The sequence below is a fragment of the Caretta caretta genome, chromosome 1, assembly GCF_965140235.1.
Source record: "Caretta caretta isolate rCarCar2 chromosome 1, rCarCar1.hap1, whole genome shotgun sequence".
Lineage (NCBI taxonomy): Eukaryota > Metazoa > Chordata > Testudines > Cheloniidae > Caretta > Caretta caretta.
This window is the reverse complement of record NC_134206.1, coordinates 239,484,886-239,504,921: the sequence shown is the minus strand read 5'-3', so window position 1 is coordinate 239,504,921 and position 20,036 is coordinate 239,484,886. Positions and strand designations below refer to the sequence as shown.

Below are 20,036 nucleotides of genomic sequence, written 5' to 3'. Positions count from 1 at the left end.
AAGACCTGAACAATACATGAGTTTGGGTCCTATGTTGTCAAGGTTCCTCCCCCACTCTGAACTCTAGGGTACAGATGTGGGGACCTGCATGAAAAACCTCCTAAGCTTATCTTTACCAGCTTAGGTCAAAACTTCCCCAAGGTACAAAATATTTCACCCTTTGTCCTTGGATTGGCCGCTACCACCACCAAACTAATAGTGGTTACTGGGGAAGAGCTGTTTGGACGCGTCTTTCCCTCCAAAATACTTCCCAAAACCTTGCACCCCACTTCCTGGACAAGGTTTGGTAAAAAAGCCTCACCAATTTGCCTAGGTGACTACAGACCCAGACCCTTGGATCTTAAGAACAATGAACAATCCTCCTAACACTTGCACCCCCCCTTTCCTGGGAAATGTTGGATAAAAAGCCTCACCAATTTGCATAGGTGACCACAGACCCAAACCCTTGGATCTGAGAACAATGAAAAAGCATTCAGTTTCTTACAAGAAGACTTTTAATAAAAATAGAAGTAAATAGAAATAAAGAAATCCCCCCTGTAAAATCAGGATGGTAGATACCTTACAGGGTAATTAGATTCAAAAACATAGAGAACCCCTCTAGGCAAAACCTTAAGTTACAAAAAAGATACACAGACAGAAATAGTTATTCTATTCAGCACAGTTCTTTTCTCAGCCATTTAAAGAAATCATAATCTAACACGTACCTAGCTAGATTACTTACTAAAAGTTCTAAGATTCCATTCCTGGTCTATCCCCGACAAAGACAGAATATAGACAGACTCACAGACCCTTTGTTTCTCTCCCTCCTCCCAGCTTTTGAAAGTATCTTGTCTCCTCATTGGTCATTTTGGTCAGGTGCCAGCAAGGTTACCTTTAGCTTCTTAACCCTTTACAGGTGAGAGGAGCTTTCCCCTGGCCAGGAGGGATTTCAAAGGGGTTTACCCTTCCCTTTATATTTATGACATATGTAAGCCAAATAAAACCACCACAGTTTCAGCTGATGCCTCATCTTATGGGATGGGGCAGTCCTCCTTCAGGAACAATCACCACTGTGGGGTGCCCAGAAGCATGTGTCTCATGAGCACTAACCAATACAGAGCAGCACTGCACAAACAGAAAAAGCAGCCCTAGCCACTGCATAAGCTTGTGAACATCTCTGACCATAATCCTACATAGCTCACAGAAGCGAGCTTCCCAGCCTGGGTCAACAGACTTGGGTTTGCAGGGCTTGTGCTCTAAAAACAGCTGTGTAGACAGCGCTTTGAAGTTGTGGCTCAGGCTGGAGCTTGGCTCTGAAGCGTGGGGGTCAGGACGTGGTCTTGAGCTTTGTAACAAAAGGTGCTCCATCACAGCTGTTTGCCTCTGCATTGTGTCCTTTTCTAGGGTCAACTACTCCATTTTGAGCCTTTATGATTGCTCCAGGAAACCTTTTCTCCACACTTCCCTTTGCAGTCCCTCATTTCTTGAGCATATCCTTGTGTCCTTTCCCCCCCTCCCCTCAGAGGTTTGTCAGCCTCTCAGCAGGTGAGAAGTCCCCTGTATGCATGGAGCAGCGTGTTACGGGTGCTAAGGGAAGTCAGAAAAAGCACAAGTACATACTGTAGCACCCCTAGTCTCCAGGCTGACAATGATAAAATGTTGTTTTGCCTCGCAATTTTGGAATGTGGAATTCTCTTCCCACTCTGGTTCATTTTGAGATGGTAAGACATTTTCCAAATTACTTCCCTCTTGTATAGGACCCCTTTAAAAATGCTGGGTGGGTGAAGGGGTCAGCAAGGGCTGGATTGTTAATTACAAGTGACCTCTGCTGGCTGTCCTTCTGTTGGTGGATGTTACCCTCAGGCAGGTCCCCAGGAGACATAGAAGAGACTTGTTCAGAAAGGCAATGGGCAAACCCAGAAGATATGCAGTGCTGCTCTTGACCAGGAAGATGTCCCTCCCAGCTGGTGCAAGAGTAGAAGGGAAACACTAGTTGTATAAGCAGTCTTGAGAGAACTACTTTGCCTTGCAATGTGCATGCCAAAATAGGGCTTTGGCTTTGACTTAAATTCTCTTTTATGACACTCACCAGTCAGCATAAAGTATACTGCAAAATAAATAGAAACCAGCAATAATTGCTCTAATTCCAAGGAGTTCTGATAACCATGAATTCCTTAAAACTCCCCAGGCATTTACCTTAAAATTTCAAGTTCGCTAAAAGCTGAGGGCACTAATGACAGTGTGAGCCAAGCACAAGGGATGCTGCTGTGGATGATGGGGGAGGAAAGGAGAACATCTCAGGAAGGGGGAAAATGAAGCAGCAAGTGTTGCTGATGGTTGTGGGATTTAAGACTCTAAGGAAATAAAACTCTCTCTTTAAATCTATGGCACAAATGCCATTGAGCAAGCTGCAGCTTGAAGGGGTTAAAAATCCAGCAGAAAGAGAAAGGCTACTGGTGTTACCTGACATGGCAGTGGATAGCTGGTACCCAGAAAAAAAGTTGTTTGAATTCCTCTGTATTGTTGTGCTGTAATACAGCACACAATAATTAGTGGTACAACTCTCATCCACTGCGTTTTCAGGTTGGCTGCTGGTAGAGCTCTCTCTTCAACAGCAGTTTCAGTATGGCTAGCCACATGGAGTTCTTGTATAATCTCTGAATCTGCTGTGTCGTACTGTTCTTGGGTGCCCAGAAAAATCTCTTCCTGATCAGACCTCCTCCTACACATGGGGTCGAGGGCCCTTTCCATATAGTCTTCGACACTTTGTGGAAAACTATCTGCCATATCATTCTTGGGAGTGCTGGTAGCATTGCTTGTAAAAATGCCAGCCAGGTCATTGTAGTATGGGCGGGTAGTGGGAGCATTACCGGAGGCCCCACTCTTGTTTCTTGCTTTCGGGTACCTCTGCTGGAGCTGCTTTGCTTTGACTTGGCACTGAAACCAGCCCTGGGAGCATGCTGGTCTTCATTTGGTCTGACTGTGTCCTGAAGAGGTTTGCATTCCGGTAACTTTGTCGAATGGGACTAGCTCTCTGAAAAGGTCAATCAAGTCCAGGAGCTCTGCAGCGGTCTGTAGGGAAGCAGGGGTGCTTTAATGGGTTTGTGACCTTACCACTACCTGGTATTGGGACAGGACACTTCCGACTGCATGCCATCAGTTAAAGGGAGAGAGGACATCTGGCCAAGATGACCCCGAAGCAGTGGCTGGTACAGAGAGAGGCCAATCCAGGTGTGGGATAGCAGTTGGAGTACTGCCAGAAATGGAGTAGTTAGGAATTGGATGTAGTGGTAGTCTTAGATGCATAAACAGGGGAATATTAAGTAGTAGCAGGGAGGTAATATTACCTCTGTATTTGGCACAGGTGTGACTGCTGTCCAGTTCTGGTGTCCACAATACAAGAAGGAGGTTGAAAAATTGGAGATGGTTCAGAGAAGAGCCATAAGAATGATCAAAGGATTAGAAAATATGGCTTATAGTGACAGACTCAAGGAGCTCAATTTATTTAGCTTAACAAAGAGAATGTGATTTGATCACAGTCTAAGTACATACATGGGGAACAAATATTTGATAAAAAGAGCTCTTCAGTCTAGCAGGCAAATGCTGGAAGTATGAAGTTAGACAAATTCAGACTGGAACAGTGAGGGTAACTAGGTATTGGGACAACTTACCAAGGGTTGTGGGGGATTGTTCATGACTGGCAATTTTAAAATCAAAATTAGTAGGTTTTTTCCCTAAAAGATCTGTTCTAGTTCAAAGAGAAATTCATTCAGGGCAGTCCTATGTTATGTAGGAGGTCAGACTAGATGATCACTGTGGTCCCTTCTGGCCTTAGAATTGATGAATGTGTAGCATGAACCATGATGCTAACAAACGCACTCTGAAGTGGAGTTACTCCTGTTCCAAAGGGGATTAATTACTGTGAACTAAAATGCTGAATAATTCACTTTAAAAAAAATGCTGTGTGTGGACACAAGGCACTTGAAGGTGAATAAACTTAAATTAATGCGATGTGTGATCCCTGTGTAGCCACGCCCTTAGGGACAGAAGAGCAGGGCTTTAGCTGAGGTTTTTCCAAGAGAAAGACACCTGAGTGCAGTTTGTGATCTTTGTTCAAAGGAAAAGAACTTGTGCACATCCTGTAAACAAATTGCACTAATATCTTGATTCTGCCTTACCTATTTTCCGGTGGGAAAACTTTTGCCTGCAAAATTAAAGAATCCTCTAACAAAAATCTCTAAGAGCCCTAAAGTATGTTATTATCTGGCAAAGAGACAACATTTCCTACCTCTAGTTGAGTCTGTAATGCATTAAATATCAACCTAATCTAAGAATTACTATGTAGTCCATCTAATCCAGTCTTATCTGCAACATCAGCCAATTCCAGTTGCTTCAGAGGAAGATGCATGAAATCCTACAGTAAGCAATTATGGAATAGAGAAAGTTTATCCTAACTCCCCTTTAAATCCTGCAGCAGAAGGATTAATATCACTTTATTTTTAAAAATCCTTATTGTACATCTGGATATTATCATTATCCACATATATGGCCAATTCTTTTTTGAATCCTTGTCACTTTATTGAATCAAGAAATATAAGAATTCCACATATATGAGAAATAATCTTAAAGAAATTGACTGAATACATACACGTCTCAGAGAGAGGTTCAGGTTCACAATAAGTTTGGGGCTAAGATTTAGGGCCACTAATTTTTCATATCAGTTCATTCATCCCTAATTTATAAAAAAAAACAACAATGTTTTTGGAAGATCTAATATAGTCTGTTGAGTAAATAGAATTTTTAAACATTCTGCATATAAGGATTTACATGACAAACCACAATAGTTCCAAAGGTAATGTTACTGTCGGATTAATAATGCATAGTTTATATTATTTATGCAGTTACATCTTTAAAGATTTTTAGTCTTTAGCCAGGTTCTTTGATATTAACCTGATCACGAATAAGTAATATATAATGTACTAGGTTAATGTTTTATTGTAACTTTGTCAATTTTTTTTAAAAAGTTTATTTAATATCGCTGTTATTGGGTTTCTTTTCTGTTATGAAATTTGCATTTGAATGCATTAGGACCTGGCTTAAAACCAAAAGCCTATTTACACTTTAAATTTTGCTCCTGCAAATAATTGTGAACCTAATTAACTTTTGGCACAAAATGCTGGCACTTACAGCTCTAGCAGATTTGCAGGTGCAATCATGAGTTAGATATCTAACAGACATCGCTTGCACCCACAGTTAATTGCACCTCAAGTTATTTGTGGGCACAAAACGGAAGGCTATTTTTAAAAATGGAACCATTAAGAATAAGCTACCTCGTATTCTGCAGCAGGAAAGCACAATAGGATAGTACCCTAGCACACATTTGGAATTTCCATGGTTTTAAGGAAACCATTATTATCTGAATGTACTTTTTGTGGTTTAATGTAGATTTTTTTTAAAACCAGGGTTAATTGCGACCTGCTGGGTTATACGCTTCTAGTTTGTGTAAGACTTAATAACAGCCTTAATTGGTCTAACTTTAGTCAGATTAATACTTCTGCGTTTCAGCACTGACTGTGTTCCATGCCACAGGGCACTGCATTAATACAGAAGAGGAAATACTGGTTTATGAACAGTTTTGTCTGAAAAGTTTATATTGCAGGGTGGATGATAAACCAAACAGGAATAGAGTTCGCTTTGTCTGGAAATCCTTCTGACTGAAGACAGATTTAAATAATGGGTGAACACTGTTCTTCTCAGATATGAACTGACAAGGGATGAGTCCCAAAATTGCAAAATTTGTCTCTAGATGTGAAATGCCCCAACATTTAGGGAGAGATTTAGAATCATGGTTATTGCTTGACCTCTTACAGAAATAGAGCCTATTGGGAAATTCATATTTTGATCCAGATTTAGACTGGAGAAGGTAGCCGAGACACTAGGCCTGACGAGCTCTGACTCTCAATTGGACTGCCCCATCGACCCAAACAAGAACGGCTTTTGCTCACTTTGAACTGTAACTGTTATAGCCTCTGTACCTAGACCAGCTGCAAACTTTTCCTTTCCTATCAGCCCCATTAAAATACCCTTTCACTTAGGCATTTGTCTGAGTGGTTATTGGTCCCCACCAGGGCTATTGCCTACAAGGGCTAGCGGCTGAAGCACCTACATTGGTTGCCTCTGAGTTATGTACCCCAAGCACACAACTGGTACCCAAGGACTTTGTTGTATTCTAGCACTCAGCAGCCACAACCATTACAAATTTGTAAATGTTTCATGGTTATATTTACAGAGGGTAAGACAAGACAACTTTTCATACTTGGAAAACCAGGCAATATAGAAATCAAACTGGAACTAGCAGAAACCTTTTAGGTGGTTAGCAAATTCTCACCCAGGGACTCAGGACTGTCCCTCTAGTACATCTTTGAGTGCTTTGTCTCAAAACTTTGTCAGTTTTTAGTGGCTCAAGGCAAAATGATTTTCCCCAACCTATCTCTAAATGGAGGTGGAGATGTTTTCTTAATTACCAGCATGTTTTCTTGGCTCAGTTACAGCCAATCACTTCAAGCGGTATCCACCTTGGGGACAACCTCAGAACAGTTGGCTTTCCATCTCTGTGTTCATAATTCCAAATACACTGATCACGTCATCCAGCAAGTGCACCCTTCTTATCCATCAGCTAGTTTACTATTTCAATCAGGAATGAAATGCAGATGAAGACCATATACATATGTATTCATACTCACTAATGTAAACTGTTGGAAAGCGTCTGCCTCTCTTGGAACTCAATAGATGAGTATTGATGCATTCCAAAACAGGAGCAAGAATTAATAAGGGTATGATGCTTATCACATTCATTGCTGCAATTGGCAAGAGAAATCCATTCAAATTCAAGTTGGAATTCATGGTCTGGAGATAATATCCTGAAGGAATCTGCATTGGGGAAAAACCCTGTTTATTAGTATACTACTTTTAGGCTTTTTTGCAGGGACAAAATTCTAATATATTTGAAAACCTCTTCCAGATGGATCTTTTTCCATCTTCTCTTCTCCAAGTTGAAATGACAGTAAACCAAATATTTGCAGACCTGTTACTAGACTCTCAAAGGGAAGGCCCAACCATAACAAAATTAATCAATTATCTGCCTGTTGTTGTGATGCCGTCATTGTGATCCTTTGCTGAGAGCAAAATTTTTACCTCTGTTTCAATTGCCCCTCAGAATAACAGGATCAGCAAATATGACCATTGCATATCAGCTTCTTTGTCTATGCCTCGTTAAAGCGATTGATTGAACTCGTAGCAGTAACTCTGTGAAAGAAGTTTTAATTGTTCCTTATACTGAAGCAAAACAATTTTTTAATAGAATTGATCAGCCACAAACCTCTCATAGGAACATGAGATATGAAATTATTTTACAGAAAAACACAAACAGGAATAGATCATTATAAAAACAGCAGTAATTTTTTAGATATCCTTGTTAGCAAGTTGTATCTAACAGATGCACCAATACGATGTACAGGATGAATACTTGGCCATGCTCTTTAGAACCAGACTAAAACTTGATCGATAAGTATAACAGAATAAACAACATTTCTCTGTATTTCTAGTTCAGTAAATGAAGAGAGAAACTGATAATTGGAGGGAGAGAGAGGGCCACTAGTGCCATTCCCCTAAGGCCAGTGAAATCAAAGTAGGTTTATAGGACGCGATAGGTGTATCCCACAGCAACAGGGGACAGTTTGTATTTCTTTTGTATCTTACAATGAAGGTCTATCTAGATTTTTACAAAGTCACTCATCATCATGGTATCAGAGCAGTTCCCACCAAAATTAAGAAACAAGTCTCTTTCTTTTCTAGCCTCAGACTTTACAAACAATGATGAATTAAGCCTCACAATCCCTATGTGCAGAAGGGAAGTATGATTATACAGACTGATAGGGAGAGAGAGAGAGAGATAGGGGACTTACCCAGGTCACACAGAACAGTTGGATATAGAACCCAGATCTCTTGACGCCTACCCCTGTATCTTTACCACAAGTCTATGCCTTCTAATCCTACTAATTTTCCAGAAGAAGATGAATCTCTCAGTAAACCCAGTTATCTGCTGATAAACCCAATGTAAATCAATTCAATTAAATGCATTTGAGCAATAATCTCTGATTTGACAAATGTATGAAACTAATGTTATTTACATTAGCTTTGTTTTCCATAATTCGTTCAGAAGAGACATACAACTGAGGTCTGGAGCACTTACACAGAGGACCCCATGGTGTTTCCCATAAGATCATCATGTTAATCTTAGTTTCCTGGGGAGATTCCAGCTCTGATAATTACTTTCCAATTACTTAAGACTCTTGCTGCTTCAGTTAGAGCTAGTATTCAATTGCTGTCCTACATTGTTGCTCAGTGTTGTTAGGCATTCCTAAAACAATTGCCATGTTTTCACCTTTGGGGTGTCTGCAAGTCAGTGGCGGACAAAATGATTCCAGTGTGTTCAGTACTTTTAGGGTTATTCAGAACGTTAAATCTTTAAAAAAAAAAAAAAGATTTTCCACTGCTCACCTCCACAGGAGGATATAAACTATGCAAAAACTTAAGGTGAACAAAGAAACGGTGGCTGAACTCCGAAGGGCTGCCGCACAACTTATAGACCTCTGATTTCTGTTACCAATTGCCCATGAAAATCGATGTTATTAATAGGAATAACATTACCAGCAGGAATCATGGGCACTCAAATCTGTTCGTAATATAGAGAGTGTGCTATTCATCTTTACAGAAGCAATATTAATCTATCGCCTAATCAAAGAAAAGGCTCAAGCCTTGAAATCCTTGCTTCCTCTGCCTCAAGTACAAAAATCCCCTTCAAAATTTGACTCCCTTTTCAAATACATGCCTGAATATTCTGACTATAATCAGTGTCAATAGAGGTTCATCGTTGACATTACTAGCCACTACAAGGTAAGTGTCAACATCAACTTTTTTATTTTTAGGAAAAGGCTGTCTCAGGAATGACTGTCAATAATAGCAGTATAATTAAGATATGGTATTTTAAGATTTTTTTCCTCCAGCAGCCTGGCACTATGCACTAATTTTAGCACCAATCAGTGGAAGTGAAACTCAAAGCCTGCTCAGTAACATACGGCTCAGCAGGTTGCCACAGGGTAAACTACCTTGAAAACTTCTGCTTAACCTGGAACATCCAGTCAAAAAATCATGTCTACCTAAGTAGATCTCCATGACACTTTCACATTTATTCAGCACCTCTCCCCTAGAAGCAGAGAAACCCATACACAGGCCGTGAAAGGATCACATTGTTCACCACTGAAATACACCCACCTCTGGGGTGGGCCATACCAGAAACACATCCCCTCCAGCGCGGTATAAAGAGCATACCATTAGGACTACAGAGAAAGTCTGTGGTGGAAAGATCAAATGAGTTACCATTTGTTGAGGAAATTGGAGATAATGGTACTTCTAACAAGCACGGGTGTTCTGGCTTTAACAACCACACGTGTGTGGGTCCTCACCTGAAACACAGCAACTCCAGCAGCCGAGCGCCCTGGCACTGGGCACTAGAGCAATAATGATGCAAAAGAAAAAAGTAGCACATACTGGTCTTCCTGCATCACCCGAGGCTCTCTCCCAAGTGCTGATCGAGCCAATCATCCTTAGCTTATGAGAGCCAATGGGACCATAGCCTGGTTAGCTTTAGTAAATCCAGACTACTGTACTGGTAAAACAGCTGTTGAGGACCACACCAAGAAACTAGATATACAATTGTATTAAATATATTTCATCAGATTTTAATAATCATGGGAATTTAGGATTAAAAGCCTTTTACTCACCTGCATGATGCACATTCTATATAGAATTTGAAAGGCAAAGAGTGGAAAGAGCCTGACAAGCAACTTCGTGCTTTCCACATGAGTCTCACTGTACCAGCCACCATAGCTTTCCTTGGCATGATCTAACCAGCTTGTCACATCTCCACTAAGGTGGCGGTATCTTACACAGCACATTTTCAGTGCATTAGCAACTACCCCAAAGGTGGTCAGCTGGGAACTACCTGTGAATGATCAGAGACATCATGCATCAGTACGTTTTACTTGCTGCCAAACTGAAGACAAGCCAAGTCACTTTCGTAGCAAAATACAACTTGATATGATTTACCTTGGTCATTTCCAAAGGGTAGAGCAGACCAGATTTGTTCCAATGCATTCATCTTTACAAGACAAGACAACTTAAACATATAGGGCCAAGTTTGGTGGCAGCATCCACCCTAAACTGCCCTACTGAAGGTACGCAGGTTATGGCCTTTGTCTTCAGTAGGAAGAATGATATTATTATACCTGTTAACACTTTGGAATGATTTATTGTTATGGCTGAGCAGATACTGTATTAATATTTTCCTTTGAATGTGTTTTTTATTGATTTGATCTGGGTCGTTTTCCATGCAAGCCAGTAGTGAGCTATTGTATGCCAGCCAACAATACTGTCAATAAAAGAGAGGGAGGCACTGGTGAATTGAGGTAAGGCCCGGGGGAATGCTAATGGGATAGAGAACTTGTCATGGTCATGTTTCATGGTCAGGTTAGTCATTATTAAAAATATTACCTTCTGATGGCCATGTGATAGGCTGTCTGAAATAAATTTGGGGTTCTCAATCTAGTTCCTAGCAAAACAACAAAAACCTCAACTGCAACTACCATTCTTGTTGTCAGTCTCAGAGAAACCAGCAATGGTACAAGTATAGAAACTTAGACAGGAAGGATGGTTCAGTCATTCGGACCTAGCATAGGGCTTGGGAGTCTTGGGGTCACATTCCTACTCTGCCTGTGAGACCTCAGGCAAGTCACTTACTCTCTGTCCCTCAGTTCCCAAACGTCAAATGGGGTAATAGCACTTCTCTACCTCACAGGGGTGTTTGAGTCACTTGGATACTACAGAAAAGGAGGGATAATATGAGTATGATAGATAGATAGATGATTAGATAAGATAGATAGATTAGATCGATATATCGATCTTAAATGCCTTTATCCCACAAAGGTCGTCCCAGGGTTGAGACATACTGACAGGGAGGTCTGAGGTAAATTTGCACTGCTGCTGCCTGGGGACTATTTCTTTTATTGATGGTAGAGTTCATCTCCTGAGTTGGCACCTATCACAAACACTGTATTTATTCACTTAATGTCAGGAAAGAACTAAGAAAGCAATGGCTATTGGCTAATCAAGATTAAATCCACTCTCTGGCTGCTTAGTATCCACAGCTGGACTGTTGGCATTGATAAATAAGATCTCCCTAACAGAGAGGAAAATATAGAATATGGATCCAAGTTAGCAAATATCAAATCTTCTGGCCTATGTACTCTTTTTTTAAAAAAAGTTTTGAGGTCCAAAAACATAACCAAGAAGAAAAAGCAACCTTTATAGTAGTGTTCAAATTAAGATAAACTGATCAGAAAAAAAGGAAGAGGGTATAGATTCTGGATCTTCTGGTCAGTATGAAGAGGGTTTTTAGAAGTGAAAGTGGATATTAGAGAACTAGTGTAAGGGCATAGTTTGTACCAGCCATTGTGGTTCGGGGCTGTAGCTAGCCATTTGATGTTAACACACCAGGACTGATCTCTAACTTTTTGCCCCCCAGTTGACATTGTGTCATTACAAAGAATGCACTCATCTACAGCAGGTGCAGTTACAGCCTAGTCCTGTGAGAAGTCAGGAACCCTAGACTCCTCTTGAAATCCATCCTTTTGGGAGATTAAGGTCTTAGACAGCTTTACCCACTTATTAAATAGGTGGACAGGATGAATAAAGAAAAATGTTACACCTTAAGAAATGTTTGTGCTGCAGCATATCCAATTTATTGCAGATTACACCCAAGATCATTTTTATTCCTTGGAAACCACAACCATTAAAGAAATTAGACTTATGTTCCATTATTCACATTGGAAGGAAGATTTAACATGGATGGCAGGTTATTGTCAAGCCCTGACATGTCAATGCATTTCTTATTAGACCAATTTCCCTCCTCTCATAATACAATCTAGAATCAACCGCCTATGAAAATCTAGAAAATATTTTGTTCTGCACAAGAGTAAGAATGCAATGATATATTTACTTGCAATATACTAGTTAGCTACTAGATATTTCTGAACAACGTGTAGAGTTCCAGACAGGTTTTGGTTCCTCCCAGGTAAACAAGACAGACAAATCGGGAACTCAACCTCTGTATGAAGCTTGTTTATCTGTAGTTGCAGTTTTGTTTAAATGAACAAGTTGCATGAAATTCTGATGTCAATAAAAGCTTTGCCACAGATATTAGTAGTGCCAAGGATTCACCCCTCCTTTTTAAGGAGGAGTGTAATTTCAGAGAAATACACTGTTCGAATTTCGACATTAATTGAAGCAGTAATTCAGGAAAGTATGGGGTAAGAAGGGCAAAGGGAGACGGTACAGAAATCGTATGATGTGCAGCACTATCGTTGCAACAGATATATCTGTTCTACAGACATAACCGTGTACCTCAGCATATATCAACATTATCCATTTCATGTTTATACATGTTGAGATTTTTAATATTTCCTTGGAAATATTAATCTGTTTAGACACTAAAATAAAAACTTTTATAAAGCAATCTTTCCCCTTCTTTATACTTAACAGCCTTTGGCTCTGATGTTCTGCTACTCTGACCTTGATCTAATCATGAATATCTATGCTACTTAATTATAATAAAAAGCCTACATTGTACTCTAGATGGTAGACACACATTTTTTCCCATCTTTGGTCACCTGCCAGTTCTTAAAATTATAGCAGTGGGAAGCAATGCAAATGAAGTCAGTGCCTGACTGCTAAACATAATGGAATGCATGGTCCACATTGGAAAAGTTACCTTAAAATAAAAGGGAGCATATATAAAAATCATTTATTTGAGGTCACCTCTGGATTTGAATTATGGCTCTAAAGAATTTCGAATGTAATCATTTTATTGGACAGAGCCAAAATAAGGGTTCAAAGCCATCAGAATATTACTCAAAAAATGATCAGTTCTGTTGAGACTTGCAAAATATTAATTAAACCAAACAGCATTTGTTCAGAAAAACATTGAGCAATGATATTCAAACTAGTGCTGCCTGTGCTGACTTTGTAGGGCAATTAACATTTTTGTAAGGCCACTTTTGTTACCAAAAAGTTCTTGGTATCACTTGTTTTCTTTGCTGTGACCATAAGGAACTGAGTAAACCTTGCCAGTGACCTTGGTGCTATAATTTTTCCATAACAGACAGGCTGGCTCAAGCTGCAAAGTTCAGATACAAATTTCCTAATGCTAAGTACATTCAGATCCACGGCTTTCATTCAGATATGTCCTTGGTGTCAACGTGTGATAAGCCAGAATCTCCACTGTCTTCAGTTTCTTGCAGGAATTTTAAAAAGAGTCCATTGAAAAAAATCAATGGGATTTGGGTGCCTAACTTCCTGAGTCTCCTCTGAAAATCCCATCCTCTCTTCTTTGCACCTGTACACATTATGTGCAACACTACCAATGTGATTTGATAGGGCTTATCCTTGTGCAAAATGGGAGTAAAATACTATCCACTGCGCAAAATAGTAGAGACTCAGAAGAGGTGTGTGATTTGCTGACTCGTTTCAGGTGACATTATCCCACCTAGAATTTAGGGCAAGGGAATGTTTCTCAGAGGAATTCAGCATGGGGGCTGAGCAGCCCTGGCAGTAGCCAGACTTGTGGGGAAGACTAGTTTTATTCACAAATGGAACTCAAAAGGAAATAGCACAAAGCCCAGGGAAGCAGTAAGCTTTATCTTGTTTCAGCTTAGGTAAATTGTATTTGAAGCAGGTAGGAGAAGCCACCTGATCACAGCATCATGGGGTTGAATCTTAATCTCACCTTGGAACTCAAAGATGCTTCATATATGTGAGTAATTAATGTGTCTGAAAATTCCAGAAACAATAGCCATCATTCAAAAGTAAGAGACACAAGGTGAGTGAGGTAATAGCTTTTATTGGACCAACTTCTGTTGGGGGATGGGACAAAGTTTTGAGCTTCACCAAGGTCTTTCTCAGCTCCGTAAAACTTGAAAGCTTGTCCCTTCCACTAACAGAAGTTGGTCCAATAAAAGATATCACCTCACCCACTCTCTCTCTTATCCTGGGACCAACATGGCTACAACAAAACTGCCAACATCCATCTAACATGTGTTTCTGTTAACTATATTTTTCCACTGATTAAACTATCAGGGTTTATTTTAACTTTAAGCTTCTATTCTCTCTTTTGGTAGGGTCCCCCTCCTCCTACTGCATACAAATTGCATTTTACAAGTTATAAAGCAGAATCAAAATACTTTAAAGTGAGTTGCTATATGTTAAAATGTTGCAACAAGCTGGGAGATGCAGTAAAAACCTCTGTGTACAAGTACATCTGTCGTAAAGTACTCAAAGCTAAAACTCTACCTACCTAAACACTGCACGTTAGAAACGGTTCAACATGTCTAATATTTAGTTTTACGGATACAGTAGACCTTCAGAGTTATGAACACCAGAGTTATGAACTGATCAGTCAACCACACACCTTATTTGGAACCAGAAGTGCACAATCAGGCAGCAGCAGAGGCAAAAAACCAAAAACCGTAAACTACTAGAAAAATAAAGGGAAAGTTAAAAAAAATTGACAAGGTAAGGAAACTGTTTCTGTGCTTGTTTCATTTAAATGAAGATGGTTAAAAGCAGAATTTTTCTTCTGCATCATAAAGTTTCAAAGCTGTGTTAAGTCAATGTTCAGTTGTAAACTTTTGAAAGAACCATACCGTTTTCTTCAGAGTTACGAACATTTCAGAAAAAAGAAAAGGAGTAGTTGTGGCACCTTAGAGACTAACCAATTTATCTGAGCATGAGCTTTCGTGAGCTACAGCTCACTTCATCGGATGCATACCGTGGAAACTGCAGCAGACATTATACATTTCAGAGTTACAAACAACCTCCATTCCCACAGTGTTTGGAGCTCTGAGGTTCTATTGTAGTAGCTTACATTGCAGTAATGATAGCTTTAAAATAGAAAATCAGCATCAGATCTCCCATGATGCAGCCACCTCCCGGTAAGGCCCACTTTAACTGGTTGTGTGTGGACCTGATTCTGCGAAGTACTGAAGTTAATGGCAGTAGAAGATGCTCAGCCCTTCACAGGAGGCACTCAGCAGGATTAAGTCCAAAATGAGTGCAAACAGAACAGATGTAGCTTTGGGGAAAGAACAATTTTTTTAAGTCACCTTTAAAACATTTCTAAGAGACAGATATTTACATCTTACCTTTTTTGGGCTGGTAAATCATTTCACTGCGCACCATGTGAATTGTGATCAGGGCCATAAGCACAGACACAAATGGGATAAGAAAACCAAGGTTCTTGGCCACAGATTGCTGGATATAAGAAATGCTAACAAAGACAACTGCTGAATTTAAGTTAATCAGCCAATAAAACCTATGGTAAACAGACAAAAGTTATTCTAAGAGGGATACCAGTGAAGAGATGCAAGTAATTAAGAATGCAATTATGTTGCAAAAAGTACAGTTTTAAGCATTCTGAAGTTAAAAGGTTTACTTACTTTGCCAACAGTGAGTGGGGTATACTTACACCCATGTGGTATGCCCCAGGATCCTTCATAGCCTGACAGTCTACAACATGAACTTTCACTTGATTATGGGAGAGTCTCAGCATTCACTTATAAAAAAAGAGACCAAGTTTCTAGCCCTCATGGTTGTAGAAAAAATACTGAAGCCTAAAGGCTCAAAAGCAACAAGACAAAAAGTACCCCATTTTTTTAAACTCATGATTTTTAAGTCAATCTCTTGGTTTATGGATGCCTGACTAAGGTTTGTGAATGTGTGGGGTTGGCAACACAATTTCAAAGGAAGATGAAAAAACCCATAATCCCCTATGCCAGATGTATAATTCTATACACAAGGAGAAAGTGTTTCCTTTCTGACTCTAGCACAGTGGTGGGCAACCTGTGGGCCGCATATGGCTGGCTGTGAGACATTTTGCAGACATTGGCGGTTCACAGGCATGGTCCCCCGCAGCTCCCAATGGCTGCAGTTCTCTGTTCCTGGCCAATGGGAACTGGGGGAAGTGGCGGGATGCAGGGACGTCAGACATCGCAAAATGTCTCGAAGCTTGCAATCAGCTTACCCTGATGGGCTTCATGGGCCGCAGGTTGCCCCCCACTGATCTGATCTGACTTCCTGCATAACAGAGGACAAACAAATCTCACCCAGTAATCTCTGTATCAAACTTGAGACACATTATTTTCAGAGAGTGGATGCTCAGCCTGAAAATGATAAAAATCAGGCCCCTTTAAAATGGGTCTCAAACTTCTGAAAGGGTTTAAAAAGCTAATGCTTATATTCTTTAAAATAGCAAGAGCTCAACAATCTACAGAGCACATTGCTTAGATTTCTTTTGTAAGTAGTTTTAGTATTAAAACCACAGTTGTCACCCTTGCTGAGAGCCACAGTACTGAGAGCAAGGACTGACTGAGCACTTGGGTCGGAGGCGCAGGGGCCTGCTGGGAGCAGGACTTCAGGACGACACCATGTCTGGGAGACTGTGGTCCAAAGCCATTTTTGCTGGCTATAAGCATGGCCTCCGAAACCAGAGGGAGCACACTGCCCTTCTGAAAATTGATGGAGTTTATGCCCGTGATGAGACTGAATTCTACTTGGGCAAGAGATGTGCCTATGTATACAAAGCTAAAAACAACACCGTGACTTCTGGTGGGAAGCCCAACAGAACACGAGTGATCTGGGGGACAGTAACGCGTGCCCATGGAAACAGTGGCATGGTTCGTGCCAAGTTCCAGTCCACCCTTCCTGCCAAGGCCATTGGGCACTGCATCAGAGTGATGCTGTATCCATCTCGGATCTAAATTTTTACTAAAAATAAAATTCATAAACTGTTAAAAGAAAAAAAAAAGAAATAACTGATTTCCCACACCCCCTCCCCACACACAAAGATGGACTCTGTGTACTGAGATGGAGGCACACTGAGGAAGCCTGGAGGAGCTCGTATTGCTATTGCCTTGGGTTCTACCTGTCCTGCGGACAATGAGCAAAGAACTTGAGTCTTTTGCGCTGTCAATCTAGCATGAATCATTAGTCTTGAATTCACTTAAAATAAACAAGCAGGAGAGATGACCTTAGCTATTCTTGCTCACCTCACCCTTATTGGCTCTACAACTTTTTATCTTAAGCACGAGTGGGCAGGGCATGCTATCAGCTCAGCTGGAGCTGCAAATCTGTCTAGTATCACTGGCCTCTACATAAGAGAACATGTATTAAAGATCAGCTCAATGTTTTGGCTGTGAACCTTGCGGGGGGAGGAGGGGGCAGTTGCTATTAAACACCAAAGGTCCATCTGCATTGACTCGGCTTCTTCCCTTTAAAAGGCTCCTTGCTAGTCTGTTGTAATGGCCCAGAAAAAACTGCAGTGGCATCACTGTAAGTTACAGTGTTGGGTTCATTACCGTCGTGCTTCTGACCACTCTGTCATTGACCTAGGTAGCTAGAACCAAGAAGAAAAGCCTTGATAATGTTGAAGACGTGGAGGAGTGACAATACCCAAGTTTGTTCAGCTCAAAACAAAATACTCTCTCTTGCCTTGTTAGGGAAGAAGAGAATCTGGCAGTGGCTTAGAGCAGCAGCGGGCAGGAGAGCAGCAAGCCTAGTGGAATACAGGCAGCGGGGCCAAAGAAAGAATAATAACAAATCCAATTTGGATGAACTCAGTGCTGCTGAGAAGCATTTGGCAGCTGTCAGGAGTACAAGAAATACTATGTATGCTGGGAAACAGGGACTTCCAGGCTTAAACCATCCTCCAAAGCCATCTGAAAAAGTCCCTGAGAATTTCAACTTTAATTCTTTTTACCTAGTGCCGTGTCTTTTAAACCATTTCTGTCATGAGCTACGATACCATTAGAGGGATTTTTTATTTAAATGTAAAGCAGTTGTCTGGGGTTTGGTCTTAACCACTTTGGAGAAAAGATATTAAAAGTTATGGAAGCGTTTTGCATACAGACGCTTTGGCCCTCCTTTGGCAATTTTGTTTTTAAGTTGAAAATTGCATGATAGGGACAAACAGCTCCAAAAGCTGGCCAGGTTCAAGATTTCAATCCTTGTCTCCAGAGCCCGCTATGAGATCAGCCCAGGCTGTGTCACTCTAGATGACTATAATGTCAATTGTGTTTCACTGGAAATGGCAGCGTAAAGAATGAAACCCATATGTGCAGGAGATGGACTTTTTTTCAGCAACTGGAACTCATTCTCAGAAGAAATTAGGACCTCCATAAATCTTGGTGCCCTGAGATCAAAATTTAAAACACACTTCCTTGATCTAGCTTTCTCACAGTACTGCCACCAAAATAAGTAAAGAAAAAATATCCAGTCTTTGATGACTAGAGGGAAGAGAGAAAGAGAAATGTATCTTGATGTGCACATTTCAAAATTCTGAGAAGTGCTCATGTCATAGACCAGAAGGGACCAACATGATCATCATGTCACAGTGATGGGTTACATACAAGAACCTTGACAGACAGACATTACCCTATGGCTTGTTTCTGATTTTGATGCCCCACCTCCTTTCCTGACATTCCACTGCATTCTTCAGAGCACCTGAGAGACCACTTCGGGATAGAGACAGGCAGGATCCTTGAGATTCAAGCCCTGGATCCAGCAGCCCTGGATTACAGGCACCAGTGCAGCAAACTGACTGTTGGAGACCATACATCTGCCGGGGTTGGCTGGGGCTGTGTTTGAAAGGCTCAAAACTCTAATAATTTAGTGCTCCCTCACATTTCAAACATTGTTATTGTGTTGGTGGAATAGCTCCCCCGCTGAGGATGATTATAATGGAGCTGTAGGGCAAGTGGTCAGGATAGTAGTGACAGAAACAAGCAAACAAAAAGTCACCGTGCAAGACCTTGAACAGTTGACATAAATTCTATGACAAGGCCCCAGATTGTGTGGCACTCTGATGTAGCAGACTGGAAGTTCTATGGTAGCGTCATGAACTAGCTATGAACAACCCACCAACTATGGATTATGCTGCCTTGGCAACGAGTGATGAGGAATCACCCCCAAAAGGTGGATGAGGAGAAGCTCTGTACCCCAAGGCTGGGAGTATCATAGCTACTACTCCCAAAAGGAAAGATAGGGTAGTGGTTTCGGTGACTCCCTTCTGAACTGCTGTTGGCCTGACATGGTATCTCATGAGGTATGCTGCCAGGGGCCAGTATCCGAGATGTTACTGAGTGATTGTCGAGGATCATCCAGACCTCTGACTACTATCCCATGCTACTCATCTGTGTGGGCACTAATGATACTGCAAGGTATGACCCTGAGCAGATCAGAAGTGACTACAGGGATGAAGGGCCTGGAGGTGCAGGTAGTGTTCTCTTTAATCCTTCTGATTAAAGATAGAGGTCCAGGCAGAGACAGATGCAGCCTAGATGTGAATGCCTGGCTATGCAGATGGAGTCGCCAAGAGGACTTCAGCTTTTTTGACCATGGGATGCTATTCTGGGAAGGTCTGCTGAGCAGAAAAAGGGTCCATATATTAAGGAAGGGGAAGAGTATCTCTGGATGCAGACTGGCTAACCTAGTGAGGAGGGCTCTAAACTAGGTTGGATGGGGGCAGGTGACAAAAGCCCACTGGTAAGTCAAAAACATGGAGACCTGGGAGAACGGTCAGAATCTGTCTGGAGCATGGGCCATTATAGCAGGGGCAATGGAGAGACAAGAGGGAAAATAGAGGGGAAATCAAATCAGTATCTTAGATGCCTGTGTACTAATGCAAGAAGGATGGGGAAAAACAGGAAGTACTAAAAATGCTAGTGAATAAACACAACTATGACATAGTTGGTGTCACAGAGACTTGGTGGGATAATCATAGAATCATAGAACTAGAAGAGACCTTGAGAGGTCATCTAGTCCAGTCCCCTGCACTCGTGGCAGGATTAATTATCTAGACCATTCCTGACAGGTGTTTGTCTAACCTGCTC

General features: G+C 41.0%; 2 protein-coding genes across 2 annotated transcripts in view; one reads left to right on the top strand and one right to left on the bottom strand.

The window, feature by feature from the left end:
• Window positions 1-20,036, bottom strand: part of SLC15A5 (solute carrier family 15 member 5) — a 61,854-nt gene that overhangs the window by 29,888 nt on the left and 11,930 nt on the right. Inside the window, 4 exon segments of the mRNA XM_048836364.2 lie at window positions 6,383-6,387; window positions 6,723-6,909; window positions 9,822-10,042; window positions 15,294-15,463. Coding sequence (XP_048692321.1) covers window positions 6,383-6,387; window positions 6,723-6,909; window positions 9,822-10,042; window positions 15,294-15,463 — 583 coding nt within the window.
• On the top strand, window positions 16,528-16,922 carry LOC125630439 (large ribosomal subunit protein eL33). Its single transcript, XM_048836379.2, has one exon. It carries the CDS (start codon window positions 16,575-16,577, stop codon window positions 16,905-16,907), a length of 333 nt encoding a protein of 110 aa, XP_048692336.1. The 5' UTR covers window positions 16,528-16,574; the 3' UTR covers window positions 16,908-16,922.

What these genes read in the sequence shown, in the direction of transcription:
- LOC125630439 (XM_048836379.2), top strand. Translation starts at nt 16,575, where the DNA reads ATGTCTGGGAGACTGTGGTCCAAAGCCATTTTTGCTGGCTATAAGCAT.